At 33.4% G+C, this 15,099-nt stretch overlaps 2 protein-coding genes and 1 pseudogene across 2 annotated transcripts; 1 reads left to right on the top strand and 2 right to left on the bottom strand.

Moving 5' to 3' along the window:
* Positions 1 to 167: 167 nt before the first annotated feature.
* On the bottom strand, positions 168 to 1,690 carry LOC108224493 (exopolygalacturonase). The gene is made up of 4 exons (XM_017399137.1): positions 1,550 to 1,690; positions 1,167 to 1,463; positions 513 to 1,025; positions 168 to 428 (listed from the first exon to the last, which is right to left on the bottom strand). The coding sequence occupies exons 1-4, from the start codon at positions 1,688 to 1,690 to the stop codon at positions 168 to 170; spliced, it is 1,212 nt and encodes a 403-aa protein (XP_017254626.1).
* A 1,937-nt stretch (positions 1,691 to 3,627) lies between these two features.
* Positions 3,628 to 6,942, bottom strand: LOC108214257 (probable nucleoredoxin 1). The gene is made up of 3 exons (XM_017386182.2): positions 5,913 to 6,942; positions 5,237 to 5,743; positions 3,628 to 4,385 (listed from the first exon to the last, which is right to left on the bottom strand). Exons 1-3 carry the CDS (start codon positions 6,867 to 6,869, stop codon positions 3,855 to 3,857), a joined length of 1,995 nt encoding a protein of 664 aa, XP_017241671.1. The 5' UTR covers positions 6,870 to 6,942; the 3' UTR covers positions 3,628 to 3,854.
* A 30-nt stretch (positions 6,943 to 6,972) lies between these two features.
* On the top strand, positions 6,973 to 14,315 carry LOC108224512 (heparanase-like protein 1; annotated as a pseudogene).
* Positions 14,316 to 15,099: the final 784 nt, after the last annotated feature.

Here is a 15,099-nt window from a genome sequence, read left to right on the forward strand (position 1 = left end):
TGTAAATCTTGTCAGAAGCTTTATTTCCAAATTATTTTTCGTGATTTTTTAATTTGCACTTGATCTTTTAGTTTTCTTGGGAGCATTCAATCTTGTAAATATGTGATATGATACCAAACAAAGGTTACGTAAAAATTACTATACTTTAATTTAAGGAGCCATTACATTTACATATATTCAAGCATCATGGCTGGAGCTAATGCTTGCTGACAAGAAGCAGGATTTTGTGTGCCGATATAAGATACACGAGCATTTGAGCACCAAGAAGTTGCTTTGCCTCCATTTTCTGAACTTAAGTTGATGTCATTTAGCTCAATATCATAACACGGGTTACTGCTGCTGCAATTGAAATTTACTGCAATTTCCGAAGCTGATGTTCCTGAAACTCTTATGAACTTGATATCCTTCACTTGAACGTGCGAACTTCCCTGAAACATAACAAATATTTAGTGTGAAATCAATAAGAAATTAGATACCAGTATACATATTCTGAGTCCTGAGAGATGCCATACAATGCAGTCATGCCTTCCGCCACAATATTGTTGATCAATAATAATCGGATTTTGTGCCTTATCCATTACAATGTCTTGGAAAGTAACATCAGCAACAGAGAGTGAAAAGGTGGAATTCCATGTTTTGATTCTGACACCATTCTGTGTGGAGCTCATTGTGCAGTTCTGTACTTTAACGCCCTCCACATTTTGATCTGTCAGATACTTGCCAATGCTCCCAATGCTGATGCCGTGGCCAGGACCACAATTAACTCGGGTGATATTAATGTTTGTTGTTCCAGCCCCCATGGATATGCAATCATCTCCAGTGCCAATGTTGGAATCAACAATGTTAATGTAGTTGACGTTTCCAGTGTGGATTCCATCCGTGTTTGGGCTATCAGCAGGTGCTGTTATTGTAATGTTGTTGACGGTTATCTTCTCACTTTCTTCAATTTTCATTTGGAAGCCTTTGCTGTTGAGTAACTTTACGTTTTGGACTAATGACTGGTTCAGCTTCGTCAGCACCAGTGACTGTAAGTTCAAAAAACATGCATAATATCGTTCAGCAATTTTAGTGAAATGAGATAAAGCCTTTACAAGAGTTTATCTCTGTAAAAATTATTTGAATTTTTTTTTTCTGTACAAATTATGGAGAAAAATTACAGAACTTACAGGACTAAGTGGTGAGCATGATGCAGCATTGTGGCAATCGTTGAAGGGCCAAGCAGAAGGTCCTTGGCCGTCAAATGTGCCATTTCCTTGAATTGTCAAGCCATTGATATTGTTGAAATTTATCCAATAATGCTCATTAGATTGGCCCTGGGGAGCCTGAATAACTGCATTTACCATAAAACTAACTTGACCATTGCACGGTCCTGAGAACTGAATGGTTTTTAGCAGATAGGTTCCGCCCACTATCATCACTGTCCCTCCTGATTGGCATGCTTTCTTCCATGCATCAAGAAAAGCCTTCAACCAAAACAACAAGAAACTATGAATGTCTGTGAGCTGATCAGTAGAGCTTAATACGAGAAATGAATATCATTAAAACTTACATTCGTGTTGTCAGTTTTGCCATCCCCGACTGCACCAGAATCTTTGACATCAAATACACTACTCTGACTACAAACTTGGCTCATAAATTCAACCATAAACACCAATAACACAGCCTTAGAAAATAATGAACTTAATCCCATAATTATCAGTATGTATTTATCAGTAATCCTTACTCTTGTTATCTCAATGTAGAATACTTTGTTTTGCTGTTTATGCATGGTGATCAAATTTAAGCATGTATTTATACTTGCAGTGGTGCATGGATTATAGTAATCCATTGAACAGTTAGTGCATGTACAAGAAAGAAATATAAATGCAGGGGGGAAAATGAATGTTATAAATATTTTCACATTGCTGGTATTCTTTTGAATTTTGGTTAAGCTCTTATGGTCATTGCAGATCTTACATTAATGTACGTAAATTACTTAAACATATATATTATTTTAACTATAATTTATATCAGAGATGAAGTCAGGGAGTGTGAGATTAGAGATTGTACTGGGTTTCGAAAATAAACAGCCCTCAAATTTATTTATTGAAATTTAATAGAAAGAAAAGTTAATTATACATGTTGAAAATATAAATGACGATTTTATTTCGAAATATTAAAAAAGCATATCATTTAAAGTGAATTTTATAATTTTTGTTTATTATGATAGTTAATTTTGTTTGAATTTATATTGATGAAAAAACTAAGAACTCAATTTCGAGATTTCGCACCGGTCCTCATGATTTTTCTCCGTCCCTAAATTTTATAAATACTTGTTAAAATAGTTTGATAATAATTATAAGAAACATTATTCATTGAAAAAATATACATTACAAATTCATGTATACTATTTTTTAAAAATATGCACAGTATCCATAATTATTTAAAAACTGCCTTCATTGTATCTCAAAATGTACTAATTCAAATATTCAATACCATTCATTGAATAATTTTTATCTTTTGGCTTTGGCGGGAATACCAGTTTCTATTGTTTTCCTTTTCATTATCTTCCTCGCTGGAAAATACGGGTAGAAGTTGTCAAAATTATTTTGAACATGAAATTGAGTGAGTTGGTTTGAGCGTATGTAAAGTATGGGCTCAGATAAATTATAAAATTAATTTTGTTATGGAATTAATTTTTGTTATGGACAATCAAAGTTCATAAAAAGAAGCCACTCTGTATCTTATTTTAAATGTATTTAAATTTCTTATAGGTATTTTGTTATGTTAAAATTGATAGACAAAATAATATAAAAAAGTTTAAATTAAAAAGTTTATATAGATAATATTAATTTTCATAAGTATTATTATCAAAAGCAATAGAAAACATATTAATAAATTCTATTACACGGTTCATAAAACATTTATATTTTGAGCAAATTAAAATATTATTAATAAATTTCAGCTTGATTGGATAGCCCAAGACTCAAGTGATTAAAGGTTTATCCTGTTCATCCAGATAAGTTCGACTGGGTTTGACTCACCTCGAGAATATCTTAGAACATATATGAGTCATATTAGTCAAAAGATTATTAATAAATCTAAAACTATTAACACGTATTTCAAACGGGAAAAAATCAAATTGATAACTCGTTTCATTTAAATATATCAAGTAAGTCACCACTTTCTAGTTTGACTCAAATTGGTCACCAGCAGGTTAGATTCAAACAAGCGGAACGACCTAATATTAAATGTTAAAACAAACGTTAAATTAACATAAGACCGCCACGTGGATATGAGTTGGCATGTGGACTAGATTAAAAAAAAATAAAACCAAAAAATCTCAGACAAATATACACATACACATGTATATATGTATATGTTCTTCTGTTCCCACGTATGTATGTATATGTGTATATTTGTTTCTAAACCGAAAACCGAAACCGATGGTTCGGTTACGGTTTTCGATTTTAAAAATTGAATATACATGGTTTCGGCTCCGATTTTATCTAAAAACCGAGCCGAACCGGCCCACGCTCTATCCCATCTCCGTGTCGGTGTGTTATACCTAATATCTAAATAATAGAGTACTCTTACGGAGGCTCTGTATAATTTTACCTACCGAAAAAGAGGTACGCTGCATTTGTTGATCCTCTGTCCAATATCTTTTTTGATAGAACATAATAAGTATAGATAGAACATGGTTCAATGAAGAGTACACATCAATATGTCCGCGAAGCTATAACAATATAGCATTCCTCAACACATACACAAGCTTTACTAAAAATGACAATCTCCTATTAGCACACTTCTCAATATAAATACCAAGGCTTTATTAAATTAATTATCTAGAAATATTGATCAGCCAAGCTTATTCAGATTTCAGGGTACTCTTCGTGCAATGAGTTGATAACCAGCCCCTTATATTGCTGATCCAGGTGGAACCATTCGTGATGGAAATTTAATTCAAATAATGCCCTCTTCTCCATATCAGCATCACAAAATGGATTTTCAGTATCACTAGAAAGATGTACTAATTTACTGATAAGTTTTCCGTCTTTATCAAAGGCAAGAAGTGAAGAACCTTTACCACACCAACCAGGTGGGTGGCTGCAAAGGAACTTAATGGGCTGACAGTAGCAACAATATAAACTAAGATCAATAGGTAACAACTCGGATTCATGTGCAAACAACCAACGTACATCGAAAATCATCTCCTCGTAGAGTGCTTTCCTTTTGTTGGTGGTAATGTATATCACTTCGAACTCATGATCTGTACCCTTTAGACACTCCATGTAGGCATAATTATTTTTTAATACGTTCAAGAAGCCTGCTGAATGCTTCCGGTAATATTTGCCCTCAAAAAAGAGTATAATTCTCTTCCCCACAAGTTCATACAATGGAACCTAAAAATATATTGAGAACAATGTTTTTAGGATGCACACACATGGGAAGCTAACATAAACATATCAAAGAACTCAAACTCCATGTCGTCGTTTTACAGACATAAGATATTTTCATGTGCAGAAGAACGTGTTTACATTTGCAGGATAAAGTATTTCCATATGTAATTTGTGATGTCTATGTTCCATGACCAATTAACATCTTATGCATTTGAATGTAATCTAAGGCATCATCCTGTGACCCGACTCAATATCTTATGAATGAGGTAGATAAAGATGGATGGAGTTGCTAGTAGGACATGGAGATGAGGAGAAATTGGAATCAAATTGACTATTATCAAAAGAAATTTGCTCCAAAATGTATGCCAATTAGTGATGCAGTACAGATTTAATAGGTTGAGCAGATAAGTCTAGAAAGTGAGAGAGAAAGGTAAGTTCTATATGTACTAGTAGCTTGTACAAATGGTATGGTTTGCTTCAGCCTCTAAATATTTTTATCATTAAAATTACCTTAAAATCTGGACCACTTAAATTAACTTGATCTAACAGCTTATAATTAGTCTCCGGGTCTCCATCTAAGACAAGGTCTCCATTGAACTTTTCTCTAATATTACATATGCTTATAGATAATTCCTAACATGCACAGATACTTGTTTGTGCATGACACCACATGCACAAATGAGTACACAGATGTCATGTGTGATAACACAATATCCTAATTAGCCACATTGGTTGATTTGATATGCTTTTAGCAGTTCAATGTTTTATTTTGGCCAAACGCCCAGAAGAATGATTTAAGTGATTTGAGTTAAAAAAAACAAGGGATCTTTTACAAATATGTCAAAAGAACTCACCTCAGTCCCATCATTTCTTCTAAAAGATGTTTTCCGATCCCAGAGCATCTCCAGCTTCAATTCCTTTATTTTTTCAGTCTCTAGCTTCGCAACTTTCTCACGAGTGAACGGATAAGCTGGAAGCTTAAATTTCATCAAGATGTCAGCACCCCACGGTTCAATGAATTTGCCATAAGGCCCAAAGATTACAAGTGAGGGAGTTTCTATTCTCTCACCCAAATCAAAATTATAGCCAAAAAAGCGCTTCAACTTTGTATATGCCGGGTCTGCAAATGGGAGTGCCAACCAAGGCATAGACTCAAATGTTCTGTTAAACGATTCTTCATTTGTATAACCACAGGTACCCTCTGTGTCATACAGGTAAATGAGCACAACCTCAAATTCTTTTTTCTTTTTAGCGAACTCTTCATAAGCCAATTCAATATCTGCTGTGAGCCTACTATGAGTTTTATGCTCTTCATAAAAGTATAGGGCTACAACTTTTTCTTCGAGAGTGTCAATAGGTACCTATTAATACAAGCACAGGTAGTAATAATAAAATACACATGTAATTATCTAAATTGTAATGTTCAAATTAAACAGGTCTTACTGAGATTAGACTGATATTTCAAATGATGAATCCTTGACAAAATTGTCACAATCACAATACTATGCTGTCCAATGCCTAGAGTCGTACCTTATCCCCTTTGTTAGAGACAACATAATCACGATCATGAGAAGCTAGGAGCATTTTCAAAGAGGGTCGCTCAGCTAGTGCAGCATCTTGAGATTCCAGGAATTGTATCCTTCCATCGGTGAAAGGATAGGCCAGACCTCCATATTTTTCAAATAAATGAAAACAACTATCTTGCACAACCATGCCCGTCGAATCAATGACAAACAAGTCAAGCTTAGGTTCAGAGCGGCAGATACCAAATCTTCTACTCAGACAATCTCTAGATGCCACATCTGAGAATGGGATGGCAGTCCACGGCATGAGAGAAAACAGAGCTTCAAATTGCTTCTCGGGGTTTTCATCAAAACCAAGTGTTATATCAGTCTCATAAGCGACCAAGACTACCTCGAAAACTTTACGAGGCAGCAAATAGTTGTACGTGTCTATCAAATGTGTTGTGGCCATCTTCTCTCGCAAAGAACCAGCTAATAAAGGCACAAAATATACAACAATAAGCTTGTTTGCCAACTCCCCAGCTTTCACCCGTTGCTTGTCATTGTATCTGATGAGATAATCCCGTTTTTTGGTGAAAACAAGGTCGTTTATATCAATCACGTCCCCTTTTTCAATCACCGTACCCCAGTCCATCTTTTCAGTATGCTTAGCAATTCTCATCATTGTACTTTTATTTTCAAGATTTCCAGTAATTGCTTCAAAGGCATTTGTAGTGGGTGCATTCATGGCTGGACGAGCGTCTCTGTCAAAACTCCCAACTTGTACGGGCTTTTCAGTATTACCCTCAGGACTTGGATTTGGGTCTGGTGGAATAAACACACTCCTTCCCTGCCCGGGGCTTTGATATTTGAATGAATTGAAGCTTGGAAAAGCAGCAGCAGCATAACAATTGTTGCTTCTTCTTCCTCCTCTGCCTACCAAACATTTGCACAAACCCATCAATTTTCCTCCGACTGTATTCATAACTATCGCCCTTCCTCTATCCAATATCTAAATCAATCCACGCACCTTCAAACCTAATATATCTCCTCTATAGGCTAGCCCAACCCTTATTTTAATTTATACCATGGGTATAATTTGTAGTCGTACAAAATTTTGGTTTGGTACTCTCCTCTCAAACTAAAAGTCTACAACATGTAGATATCTAGGACTCTCTTGCATCATTAAACAGTTTCATATATTAAAAACACTCCTTATATGTATATTAATATCTTTTTTATTAAACTGGAAGTCAAATAAAATTTTTGATAATAATATTTTATCAAATTTCGATACATTATCATATAATATTTCATATAAAAAATTATAATGACGTTACAAATAAAAATATAAATATACAATTTTGAATATCTTTTGTCTAGAATACATACAAATAATTAGAGACGCTTCTATTTCAAACACGAACCATTACGTAACATATGAAGATATATGAAATATGAAAATTTTGATTTAAAATTAATTGAATAATAAAATGTCACATATTAATATTAGAAAAATATTTATAGATAGATAATAAATTGTAAAAGCTAAATTTCCATTGGAAGATATAATCAGTTGGTTAATATAATTTAATTAAAATCCAATTCATTAATACTAAAATACTAATAACATGACGTTAAGATTTAAATTATAATTAATAAATTACGAATTATATACTCGCCCGTGCTTTGCACGGGTTAAAGGCTAGTATAATATAATATAACTTATAACCGTGCAATGCAAGGACGATTCATATATTTGTTATTTTATCATATATATTATAAATTTAATTAATTTTATAATATGTCTTAGTTAAAATTTTAATTGCTATATTGATCGATGCTATTTTAGAAGATTGAGTTTTTTAGTTAAAAAATATAAAAAAAACATATTTCAGTTAAAAAGAATAATTGGTTATATAAATAGACCCGTATCTCGGCTCACATATCGACCAATCGGCCAAACTTTTAATATTTCGGTATTATTGCGAGGTCATTAGAGTCTTTAAAAATAATTTTAATTTTAGTTGAAAAATATTATCGATTTTTTTATTTATAATTGTATATAATAATGTTATCTTTTTATATCATGTTGCCTATATTATTTTAGAAGATGAGAGTTTTAGTTGGAAAATATAAAAAGATGATGTGTTTTAGTTAAATAAGGTAATTGATATGTTGCTCAATGTTAGTTTAGAAGATCGAATGGTTTTAGTTAGAAAATATAAAAAAGATAATATGTTTGGGTTAAAAAGGATAATTGTTTGTATAGATAGGCCCAAATACCGACCGACCAAACTTTTAATGTTTCGGTTTTAATGGTTTTAATAGTATAGTATAATTGTTAAGTCACTTTTTATATATTTAATTTAAAATATTGAAGGCACTCTTTAAATGCATAATATTATACTATTATTAAGTATAAAAATATTATTTTATTGTTAACTAAATTTTTGAAAATTTTAATATGGTAAAATATGTTTTAAATATGATCACTATTTATTTTTAATCTAAAATATTTACTTTAAAACATTAACATAAATATAAAATTGTTATAATATTATCATTAAATATTTTTTATTGAATATGTTATATTATTTTTACTAATATAAAATAAATTTTGTTAAAGTTTATTTTAATTTTATATTTAAAATTAATAACAAATATAATATATTAATTATAACTAATTGTTATAGCTAATACGAGTGGAGGATCAATAATTATTTAATTTTAAGTTTTAAAAAATATATTTAATTTTAATTTAAAATATTTACTTTAAAATATTAACATAAATATAAAAATGTTATAATATTATTATTAAATATAATATTTAATTTTCACAAATATAGAACAAAATTAGTTAAATTTATAATTGATTATATATTTAATTAAAATAAAAAAATATTATATTTTAAATATAGCTAACGATTATAACTAATATCACTAGGGCATAAATCTTAAACTTTTAGTTAATGATGTTTTTGCTAACAGTTGGAGATGCTCTTATTAATTAATGTTAATTTATTCATAGTGATCAGTATCGCTCGCTTTCTTGAAACGATTGATACAAATTAAATAGCAATTGTTTACAATTAGTATTCTCGTGGGAGTTAGTGTTTAGTGTGTCCATAGACACACCATAGAAAATTTCGATTTTACATATCAATGTTATTTGGATAAGTTTTAGGAAATATTTTTGGATTGCCCAGCCTAAAGGTACTCCATCAATCATGTTTTCAGGGAACATAAATCCTTTTCTGTGACACATAATGTGTCAGGGAGTCCCCTGTAGGGGCCGATCAGTTGATTCTGTCTCTACATTTTCTCATGAAGTAATTGCTTCTAACAAGGTACGGAGAATCTGGAGTCAAGGGTCATGAAATGCTTCGATCAAAATGACATTCAATTTTACACTATATATAGACTAGTACTTCCAGGGTCCAAGACCAATGCCTTCACCAGTAAATGGCTACCTCTAAAGTTCACATCACCTTGAAAGTGGTTTTCCACAAACAAGAGCAAAGAGTCTTGTTTGCTGAAGCAAGCAGTGATTTTGTGGATATTCTTTTCAGCTTTCTTACATTGCCAATGGGGACAATTGTCAGACTCTTGTCCAAACATCCTAAGACTTCGAGGCCACCCGTGATTGGGAGCTTAAATAATTTATACAGAAGCATTGCAAATCTTGATGCCAAGTACTTTACATCTGGAGCATGCAAAGATATATTGCTGAATACAAGAAACTCAGCAGCAGAGGTGTGTGAAAATCTTAAAATAAACATCGATGATAAGCCCGTTGAGTATTTTACTTGTGAGGATATGGAGTGTACGGAAAGAAGTCACACACCCTCTTTTAGCTTGTACAAAGGTGTAGTCTGCAAAAATTGCGCAAAGATGTTGAAGAAGAATGCTCGTTATTTGAATGGTACTAGAAGTGATGAAAGAGGAGTCTTCGTGGAGCCGACTGAATCATTTGTTATAACCGACGATCTGCATGTTATTCCTAATATTCCAGCATCGACCATTGCAATATTGGAAAGTTCTGGTTTTACAGATTTTGGAGTCCTCAAAGAGAAGACTTTCGAAATTGGTTACACTGAGGTAAAGTCACTCTGTTTAAATATTGTGGTAATATTTTTAGAGAATTTTGCAAAATTTTCTTATGTATCTTTCCCTTGTTTCTGACAGATGCTTGATTTGCTCAAGTACTCAATTTTGTCAAAGACTCCGTTAACAAACATGTTTTTGCGTAAGAACAATAGAATCATGAACAATGTAGTTCCAACTTATAATTGTCAGATTAAGACGGATGGCATCAACAGCTTCAAGAATATGACAGTAAAAGTCTTGGTGCAGAAGTCAAGTAAGAAGATATTGTTGGCTCATTGTACAGAAGATTTTATAGATTTTCTGTTCAGCTTCCTCGGTGTTCCATTGGGGAGAGTTATTAGTATGTTGAGCAAGAACAACGAACCGGCTCTGTGTGTTCAGAATATACATCAAAGTGCATCTGAACTGGAAGTTGGTGAATTCTTGAAATCACAGGAAAAAAAAGATATGCTACTTTGCCCTCAATTATCTATGCTTTATCTGTTCTCCAAACAACTATTTAAAGATGATAAATTTCCAAAACTCTACGGGTCACCAAGTACTTTAAAAGAATACTACTACTTGAGTTCCTATGATGATTCTAGTTCTCGTGAAATGATATTAGCAAATCCAACGGGTGAGAAGGGGTTTCTAAAGGGAACAGAAAAGTTCATGGTCACAGATGATTTGGTAGTGACCCCTTTCACAACAATGTCCTGTATAAAATATGTCCAGAGCTGTGGAGTTCCTCCAAATGACAGTGAGGAACAGGTGATCAGCATAGGCGCGAAAGAGGTAATGACCAATTTGAAAAATAAGTAGTCTTATTCCTGCTACCAACCTAATAGATTTGAAGTAGATGATCACGTATTTTCACTCTTCTGTCTCTTTTTCGCAGGCTGTAAGCTTACTGACAGCATCCCTGGTATCTACTTCGGTTTTAACCAATGGCCTTAAGCACTTGATTCTGAGCAAGCCAAAAACAGAGAGATTAGTGAAGAAGCTGAAGTTAGATAATTAAGGAAAGGTTGCATGCAAGGTACCAAAAGGAGCAGGAGCATATCTCAGAAATATGGGTATTGTTTTCAGGATGAAGAGAGAAAAGAAGGCAATGTAATGTTGAGGAAATTAGAAGAATGTGGTTTTATTAATGTACTCTACTTATCAATAAGTATGTCATCAAAATAAACAAGGCCTGTACTGTCCTCCAAATCATACACATCAATTGAATTTATCAGTTTGATTCTCCACATTATCAAAAAAATCCATCTTAATACTAAAAATATAAGAACTGGTAACAATCAGTTATATCATCTTCAGACCACTTACACAACTGTATTGCAGAGAAAGAACCCCTGTTATCATGATTATGATCCCTTAACAGTTAATTAGATGATTATGATCCCCGAAGAGTTGATTCATTATATTATCGATTTCCCTTTACTATTGATGACTACTCCTTCGGTCTCATTCATTAGTTTTTTCCATTGCTTGACACGTATCTTGCAACTTCTATTAAGTGTAATTTTAAATTTTATTTTAAAAAAAATTTGTTTCTAATAAAAATCTAAATATCATATTTTTATTCAGGAGAAAGAAAAATAAAATAAATTATTAAATTATATTTTACTCTCAAACGTATACAATTCATCGGGACGGACTAATTTTATTGATTAATCTATCTATTATTTGATGAATAAGCGGTGTGCCAACTCGGCAACATGCTCCCAGGCTAAAAATTTATACTATTCATGCATCAAATTTTCAAGAATGACTTCAATATTGCAAACTAAACCTTTATATATCAACGAATTTCAACAGATATATGTAAAAAAAATTAAAGATGTGACACCCAATTTCTAGTCCTGGTAGAAATCAGGTTTGCCCAACACTCCTGTTGAGAAAAGAAAATTAAATATGAATACACTGCTTATCATAATCGAACTCTGCTTAGTATGTAAATCTTATTACCTAGGCCTAGTGGAAATCGGTTTTCCCAGAGCTAGTGAAATTCAAATCGAAGTCTTTATGTGTGTCTATATAAAGACATGAACTGATACAAAAGATAGAGCAATTTATTAGCTACTGGATACAGGAGAGACTTAGCCAGAATGAGAATGGGTTCATGCATGAAGGCTTTTTCATTATTTGTTTTCGTTTTCTTGACATTGGCTGGCTTATGTGTAAGCGAGACAGTGGACGTTAAAGTGAGAAGTGTTACATCTGTTGCAGAAACGGATGAAAATTTTGTATGTGCAACTATGGATTATGGACCTTCTTCCATGTGCAATTACGGGCAGTGTCCATGGCCTAAAGTTGGCATCCTTGAGTTGGTATATATTACTCTCTTCCTCGTGTTTGATTTGTTATTACCAGATTCTTCCGATGTGTAATAACTGTGTTGAATTCGTCTGTGAACAATTTTCAGGATTTGAAGAATAAGATTCTTGCTAATGCCATCAAGGGTAAGTCCTTATTTTATCTGTCAAGTGTTCTTTTTTATCGTATGTTCTTTAGTAGCAACAAGGAATTGGAATAGATATTGAAGTTTTCTTATACTTGTTTGAATCACATGAAGCATTTAACCCCTTGAGACTAAGAGTTGGAGGGTCATTAGAAGATCAGACGGTTTACAAAGTTGGATTGGTCACCAAGTGTCCGCACTTCAAAAACAACATGAATGTGAGACGTTTTGGAATGTCCAATGGTTGCATCACCATGGAAAGATGGGATCAGCTCAACCACTTCTTCAACGAAACTGGGTAAGTTTCTTCTGTCTGTGATTTTACTGTAATATATGAAATCTGGTATATACCAGTAACTCGTTTAATTGGTAATCGTTGCAGGGCTAAAGTGACATTCGGTCTGAATGCTCTTCGCGGAAAGAAATTGGAAAACAAGAACAGCACACTTTGGGTGGGTAACTGGAACAAACTAAATGCCCAGGAATTCATGAAGTACACCATCTCGAAAGGTTACAAGATTGATTCATATGAACTTGGTCAGTAAAAGCAAACTTCTTACCTTGACTATTTCATCGCACAAGCATATAGTATTTACATAATAGTGTTAATCAATGCAACTTGTATACAGGAAATGAGCTATCTGCATCTGGGGTTTTTGCAAGGGTTAATGCTGGACAATATGGAAAAGACATGATTATTCTTAGCAATCTTGTGAAAAAGTTGTATGCCAATTTTTCCGATCAGCCAAAGATTTTGGGTCCTGGTGGCTTCTACGATAAGGAATGGTTCAATGAATTCCTCCGGGTTTCAGGACCAGGAATTGTTGATGGTTTAACCCACCATATCTATAATCTTGGTGCAGGTATATAATGCTAGACATGCATGATTTTACATGTATAATAGTATAGTTTGTCTGTTCCGAAAGCTGACTGTGCTGTAATGTCTGCAGGTGATGATCCAAAACTTATAAATAATGTTCAAGACCCCTTTTTCCTAGACGAAATAGCACAAACATTCAAAGATATTTCGGATTCAATTAAGCAATATGGGCCATGGACTGGTGCATGGGTTGGAGAATCTGGGGGTGCTTATCATAGCGGTGGCAAGAATGTTTCCAATACTTTTGCTGATGGGTTTTGGTACTTGGATCAGCTGGGCATGGCCTCCACTTTTGATCATAAAGTTTACTGCAGACAAGTTTTGATCGGAGGAAACTATGGTCTTCTTAATACAACAACGTTTGCCCCTAACCCAGATTACTATGGGTAAGTAGTCATTATAAACATTTATGTTTTAATCTTTGTCCTCACAATGTTTTAATGTTTAATTTGTTCTCTTTCTTTTTTTTCTAACAGCGCGCTGTTGTGGCATCGCCTCATGGGACCTAGAGTTCTTCAAGTCAGTCATGATGGATCTCCTTATTTACGTTCATACGCGCATTGTTCCAAAGATTCTGTGAGTTTATTCTTATGTTTTACATTATCTACAAATTTCTACTAAAATGCAGTGTTTATGGGAAATTTGACATGTATTATGTATGTATGCAGGAAAGAGGTGACATAACGGTGCTTCTGATAAACATGTCAAACTCTACCACTTTTACAGTGAATACCATGAATGATCTGAATCTTTTCCCAAGTGAACATACCGAGAGGCTCCCACTAAGAGAAGAGTACCACCTGACACCAGAAGGCGGCAACATTCAAAGCCAAGTAGTTTTATTGAATGATACACCATTGAAGCTGACAAAGACGATGGAGATCCCAAATCTGAATCCAGCATTGGTGTTGCCACTTGATCCTATCAAAGTTGCACCTGATTCTTTTGTCTTTGCAGTCCTAAGAGGTTTTGGCGCTCCTGCTTGTTCTTCTTCATAAGGGGTAGAACGAGACTGTTATGTTTTTCATATAATTAATCAAGAGTATAGTGAGATTTTCAGCAGTTGATTTAGAGTAATTAGATTATAGGTTTTGATAATTTGCTTTTACAATAAGAGACTTTATTATCCTTAAAAAGCTATTTGATTTTTTGCCAGTTCACTTCAATTGTTAGTTTTCAAAGTTATTTACTGTTATGTTTTTCATATAATTAATCAAGAGTATAGTGAGATTTTCAGCAGTTGATTTAGAGTAATTAGATTATAGGTTTTGATAATTTGCTTTTACAATAAGAGACTTTATTATCCTTAAAAAGCTATTTGATTTTTTGCCAGTTCACTTCAATTGTTAGTTTTCAAAGTTATTCCACACCTGCCCCAGCAGCGAGGTCAATTTTACAGTATTCTGTTAGTAGTGGTATAGAAATAAAAGTTATTCTGTTAAGTTCCAGGCTCTGTGGTTCAAAATTGTTTGTAGTTAAGATCTAAGTTACCCGGACACGGGTATGGGTATCGGACACGGGTACAGATCCAAGAGTCAGATTCGTAGTTTTAGGATAATTAGGATTCGTGGACATGGATCCGGAATTAGACTCGGGTACGGGGACTTGGCACTTAAGCTCCATGCAAGTAAAACTTTATATAGACTAGTCTATTGTACATTCATAAAAATAGTGTCTACTGCACATAAATCACATACGCTGAAAATTGAAGCATAAAATCAATAGAACAACATAGAAACAAGTCATTCATGGATCTTGATCTCTTTAAACAAGTTGAAACAA

This window comes from Daucus carota, chromosome 1 (genome assembly GCF_001625215.2).
Source record: "Daucus carota subsp. sativus chromosome 1, DH1 v3.0, whole genome shotgun sequence".
NCBI classification, from domain to species: domain Eukaryota; kingdom Viridiplantae; phylum Streptophyta; class Magnoliopsida; order Apiales; family Apiaceae; genus Daucus; species Daucus carota.